This window comes from Chelonoidis abingdonii, chromosome 12, assembly GCF_003597395.2.
Source record: "Chelonoidis abingdonii isolate Lonesome George chromosome 12, CheloAbing_2.0, whole genome shotgun sequence".
NCBI classification, from domain to species: domain Eukaryota; kingdom Metazoa; phylum Chordata; order Testudines; family Testudinidae; genus Chelonoidis; species Chelonoidis abingdonii.
Window position 1 is genome coordinate 5395130 of NC_133780.1, and position 6157 is coordinate 5401286.

Consider the following 6157-nt stretch of genomic DNA (forward strand, 5'->3'; position numbering starts at 1 on the left):
ACTTCTTCCAGGTATTGAATGAATCTTCTTATTCTGTTTGTATTATTAATTGTTAATTAATTAATAATTCCCATCATCATTATTATTTTAATGGATTGATTTAATAAGAGCTCAGATCCTGATGGAATCACAAGAAAAAAACACCGGATATCATGACACTCACAAGAAAACCACGTGTGCTGGCAATGCTTAAAATTGAGCCACGCCACTCTTAAACCAAATTAAGTTCATCCAGACCAAACCAAACCAAACCAAATTAAGTTTGCTCCGGGTTCAAATTAAATCAGACCCTGTTGCAAAGCCTGCACGTAGACAAGGTCGCAGAGGCTCGGAAGGCTGTGCAGGAAATGGCTAGACAGAGGGGCACATTTCATGGGGGAGTCCCAGTGGGATGTTTCCCCCTGTGCCTCAAGGGATCAGTGTGAGGTGGACCCCTCCGCCCAAGTAGAAGAAGGGGAAAGTTTTTTGCCCATTGAAGGAGGCCAACATCATAGTTGTATGGTCATCTTCATAAAATGCCACCCATCCCCCTTCATAATCCAGACAAACCCCGATCTTCCCAGGCCTCCCCCTATGAGGTTGGGGGATCTCAGAGGAGCCGAATGCCTCCCTCCGAAGCCACCAGCGCCCCTGAGACCAGATCCCATCCTTGGGGCTAAGAGTGAGCCATTCCTTCCTCTTCACGGACTCTCTGGCGACCCCCACGGCCCACTCCCTCTGATCCCCAAACTCCACCTCCCAGTAATGTCGCCCTGAGGTGAACCCCTGGAAACCCAGTACACACGGAGCAAGATCAAATCTGTTAGGATTCTCAGGCAAGTCGTCTTGTGGTTTCTCTCCTGATCTCACAGATTTCCCATCCGCAGACACGATGAGCCAAGGGTTCGCGGTGTCAGGATCCAGAATCACATCCGCTGCGGGAGGAGAGGGAGAATCAGAGCGTTAGATCTGGCTGTGTACAGCACATGGGGTCAGAAAGATCTACAGAGGCTGGGCTTCTCTCCTGTAGCCTATCCCTGCGCAGTGGTCCAGGTATCTAGAGCTGAGTCAGTTCTGTGGGCATCTGGCCAATATTGACAGCAACCAGAGGTTCATGCGTTCCTCGTGTATCTAGGTTCAACAGCCACAGCATTTGGGATGTTCACCTCCTGCATCCCACCTGGGAGTGCCTGGGAACTGTCATCCTCCAGGAATTGCTTTAGGAGACTCCCCAAACACCAGCGTACCGGGAAAAGGGCATCCGCTCCTGTAGCCCCTTAGGGGTGGGGCTGGTCAAAAGTGTTCCTTCCACTGAAACTGTTCTGGTGCAAACTTCTTCCATTTTCACTCTCCCTTCCACCTTCTTCCATTTTCACTCTCCCTTCCACTTTCCCCCAGCCCAAAAATGTTGCTTTCCAGGTTGTTGTTTGTTTGCTTGCTTTTAAGAAAGGTCACATTTTTCAGCGCGGGGGCAGGGGTCATCTCAAATTTTCCAATCATCTCTATTTAAAAGCATGGAGCCCTTCCCCTCTACTCAAGGCCCCACCCAGGGCCGGTGCTACCACTTAGACAGCCTAGGCAATCGCCTAGGGCACCAGGATTATTCGGGGGTCAGCATTTTGCCGGGAGGTGGGGTGGCAGGCGGCTCTGGTTGACCTGCCGCAGGTGTGCCTGCGGAGGGTCCGCTAGAACGCGGCTCCGGTGGAGCTACCACAGTCACGCCTGCGGACGGTCGGCTGCTCGCGCGGCTCCAGTGGACCTCCCGCAGGCATGCCTGCGGCAGCTCCACCAGAGCCACGGACCAACAGACCCTCCGCAGGAATTACTGCGGCAGCTCCACCAGAGCCGCAGGATCAGCACGAAGGGCGGCGAAATGGCCCTGCGCCTAGGGCGCGAGAAACCCTAGCGCCGGTCCTGGCCCCACCCCTCCTCTTCTGCCTCCTTTCACCCGCTGGAGCCCAGAGTGCACACACACACACATATGCACGCACCACCAGCCCCAGTGCTCTAGCTTCAGGGAGGAGCATGGGCAGGCCATGCAAAGCTGTTTGAGGAGACACAGCCTTCCCCAGTTTATGCTATCCACCCCCCACGCAAAAGCTTCCTCAGTCACTGGAGTGCACCAGGAAGCTCATCAGCACCTCCAGTGGCTGTGAGAAAGCATCACATCATGGAGTCTTTTAGGCTCAGCGTTAGGATGGATGAATTACCTTTGAATTTCTCCAGAAGCTCACTTTTCTGAGGGAAAGCCTCACGGATGAGTTTTGGATCGGGAGGAAGAGTCATCTCTGCCTGAAACTTCCCTTCTGACCGCTAGAGATAAAAACAAACCAACCAACTAAGCAACCAAACCCAGAGATTAATAATGCCTCTTCATCTGATCGTTCAGTTCTAACAGATGTCAAAGGCTTTATCCTTCATCTTTGCCTTGGCATGCAAGTGTGGCGAGGTTGGCATAAGCTTCAGTGTGACTGGAGGTGCCATCAGGAGAGGAATTAGTAAGGGTGAGAGAGGGGGTTGCAGAGGAAGATATAGGGAGGAACCTAAGCGTGGTCAAGTTCAGGCTGCATATTGGACAACGTCCAGATCATTAGACGGGAGAGTATCGGGCTGTGGAATTGTCTCCCAAGAGAACTGCTGGGAGTGGGCGCTCCATCACTTTGGAGTGTGGACAAAAGACTGGACAAAAAGCCAGAAAATGGGCTGCAGGGAGCAATCTGGCCCATGAGCGGCAGGTGAAACTTCCCTTGGGGGAGGCTAGCTCCCTCTCCCAACTCTTCTGCCCACAGCCCTGCCCACACTCTACCTGGGCACCGCTCAACCCCCACCCCACCACTTGCCGTGTCCCTTCTCTCCTCCAGCCTCTCCCTTGTGGAGGCATGGGTGAGGTGCGGAGGGGAGCAGTGGGTGGGTGGTCTTGTGGGGGAGGGTGGAGGAAAGGAGAGACAGGACCGGGACCTCCAGAGAGGGGGTGGAGTGGAGGAGAGGAGGGGCTGACCAGACAGAGGTGGGGCCTCGAGGAAGGGGTGGAGCAGGAAGGGGAAGAGGTGGAGCACAGATATGGCTTAGTCTCTCCTGGTCTATTAGACCCACCACCTATGATCATGCCCTGACATAGGCGCTGACTTTGTGGGTCTCCGGGGATGGAGCAGCCATGGGGAAAAATTAGTGGGTGCTCTGCACCCACCAGCAGCCAAGTTCCCCTCGCCCCTCCTCCTCCACCAGCCCTGAGCACGCTGCATCCCTGCTCCACCACCTACCTCTCACTGTTTCCCGCCTGGCCACCGCCAAACAGCTGTTTCGCAGCATAGCAAGCTCCGAGAGAGGGGGGAGGAGCAGAAATGTGGCACGCTCAGGGGAGGAGGCGGAGAATAGGGGGGGCCAGACGAGGATTTGAGGAACGAGTTGGAATAGGGGCAGGGAGGGGGCGGGGACTCTGGGGAAAGGGTTGGAATGAGGGTGGAGAAGGGCTGGGAAGAGGTGCGACAGGGCCTCATGGAAGGGGTGGAATGGGGGCGGTCCTGGCAGCAGAGGGGGCACCCAGGGGAAAGAGGGGAAGTTGGCCCTTATGGCCTCAGCCCTGGGAAGATGATACGGAAGGTCTAACTGTCCCTTTCCCCCTCAAAATTTATGATTCCTTGCAGTCCCTAGACAATCCACCATCTGTTCTTTGCAGTGTTGTTGTAGCCGGGCTGGTCTCAGGATATAAGAGACAAGGTGGGATTGACTGGACCAACTTCTGAAGAAGAGGTCTGTGTAGCTTGCAAGCTTGTCTCTTTCACCAACAGAAGCTGCTCGGATCAAAGATATTATCTCCCCCATCACGTCTCTCTATTTCCCAACCCGGCATTTCAGGGGAACACGCCCTGCCATGGGTGGCAGGTATCGTAGGCAGGAGGAGGCTGTGCCTCCGCAAACAGCCTAGCATTGCCCCCGTCCATGCTCCAGCCCCAGGCCAGGGCCCCTCCTGCTGTTCTCAGTGCTCTGCCCTGGCCCAGGCTGGCTGGCCTGGCTCCCACCGGGACTCAGAGTGGCTGGTGCTGGGGCCAGACCTCCCGGAACACCAGGGCTGGAGACGTTGCTGCCCGGTGCTCCAGGGCTGGAGCCTCGCCCCCGGCCGCCCAGTGCTGGAGCCAGGGGAAGTTGTGGGGAGCAAAAGGGAGGGGGAGGGGTGGTGGAAGAGGAGGAGCCTCATGCACAAAGGGAGGGGCCCGGGGCTAGCCTCTTCCAACAGCCGGGTCACAAGCCACCGCTGCACCCGGCAGTTAGCAGAGGAAAATATTTTCTGTAGATTTCCATTAGCCCTAACTGCACTTAAGGGTTGGTATCATTTTTCAAGCCATGACCATATGACTCTGTTTAGCAGACTCTGGAAAGTCATATCCTCTCAATAGGAGGGTAGGTGGCACAAGAAGGGACCAACCACGTTAGAAGAAAAACAAACCACCCCAGCTTTCATTTGAATGGCGAGACTGAGACTCTTCACACAACACTCACTGAACTGGGCATGGTCCACACAGACATACAAAACTTGATTGCCGGAGATGCTAACAATCCAGAGCTTCCACTGTCTTTGTTTATGTGCCACTTCTTTGAGGCAGTTTTTTTTCCCCATTATTTACGTGAAAAAAAATATTTTTTCGTTGTTTTTGAACTGAAAAACAATCAGAATTTGGCAGTTTGGGGCTGATTTTTTTTTTGGCAGTTTTGGGGAAAACTTTTTCAAGTGTCGGCACCTTTTGGCTGAATATTTTTTCCCTTTTTGTCTGTGTGTGAAAACAAATCAGGTTTTCATTTTCCTTTAAGTCTAAATTTTCTGTGGAGAAAACAAACATCCCAATTTCCAGGCAATTCTAGTATTTGATCCTCTTCCCAGAAAATACAAAAATAAACTCTTGTTAAAAAGCAGGAATCAGCATTCCGAGACTTCACAAACCCATCCTGACCAGACGGATTGTAATCCCTTTTAGAGATAAACCAAACGTACCAAACATCAGCTCCGATCAGAGCTGAGTCAAAGGAGCCCTCGCAAAGCTGTAACAAGCTGACCAAACACACAGGCCACCGGATCCCTTACCTCCAAGCACAGAGTCTGCAGCTACTTCTCTGAAACTCCTCGATTGCCTTCTCAAGGAGACTGGTTTGCAACCGGCTTATATACCTAGCCTCACAAACCTGCTCTGTTCCCAGCTCTCTCCCGGATTGCGAAACAAAATATATGTCCAGTTTGACAGCATTCCCCGCTTGCGCATTTGAGTTGAAGTTTCTCTGGCGAAAGATCTCTCTGCACTCGGAGAGGAGGTGCTTCTACCTGGTTCCTCTGAGCACTGGGTGATGCAGGCTCAGCAGAATCTGTGCTCATGGTTTGTGAACACCAGGTTTCATCCACAATCCCGGCGGTGCTGGAATACATCTAATCTGGGGGTGCTGAAAGCCAGCCCCCTTTCCCCTGTCTGTGCCCCATCCCCAGAGCTGGGGCTGAGAGCAGGGCCATGTCTCTGGAAGGGTGGGACCCAGAAAGGGCTAAGGGGGCCAAGGATGGGGCCACAGCTGAGGGAGGGCATGGGGTTGGCAGTGGGACCCCATGCCCGGGTTTGGGAGCCAGCGTGTGGGACTGGGACCAGAGCCCTGAGGGCCAGAAGTGGAGCCCCAGGCACGGGGCTGGGACCCCGCATGCGGGGCCAGGAATGGAGCCCGGCTGTGGGGCCAGCAGCTGGGACCCGGCATGAAGATCCAGGAGTGGAGCCTCGCGTAAAACCTTGGGGTGCTGCAGCAACCCCTGCACCCCAAATCCTGCACCTATGCACAATCTAGACAGCTGGATGAAACAGCGTCCTGTTAGAGTATTTTCCTGGACTCACAGAAGGCAGAGCTCCTGCTGTGAAGTTCAGTTCCAATATTCTCTTCACAGAATAGGGTGATCAGATGTTCCAATTTTCTAGGGACAGTCCCAATATTTGGGACTTTTTCTCATATAGGCTTCTATTTCCCCCACCCCCCGCCCTCTGTCCCAATTTTTCACACTTGCTATCTGGTGAGCCTACCTACAGCCCCCAACTAAAACTTCTCCAGCGCAACATCAAGGATCTACAACCTATCCTTAAAGATGATCCCTCACTCTCACAGATCTTGGGAGACAGGCCAGTCTTTGCTTACAGACAGCCCCCCAACCTGAAGC

The 6157-nt window shown here is 53.7% G+C and overlaps 1 protein-coding gene across 1 annotated transcript in view; it reads right to left on the minus strand.

Annotated features, from left to right (window-relative positions):
* Positions 1-408: 408 nt before the first annotated feature.
* LOC116836488 (vespryn-21-like) overlaps positions 409-6157 on the minus strand; it is a 10461-nt gene continuing 4712 nt past the window's right edge. The window contains exons 2-3 of the mRNA XM_032800127.2: positions 2190-2292; positions 409-914 (exon numbers count right to left, since the gene is read on the minus strand). Coding sequence (XP_032656018.2) covers positions 409-914; positions 2190-2292 — 609 coding nt within the window. The remainder of the gene's footprint in view (positions 915-2189; positions 2293-6157) is intronic.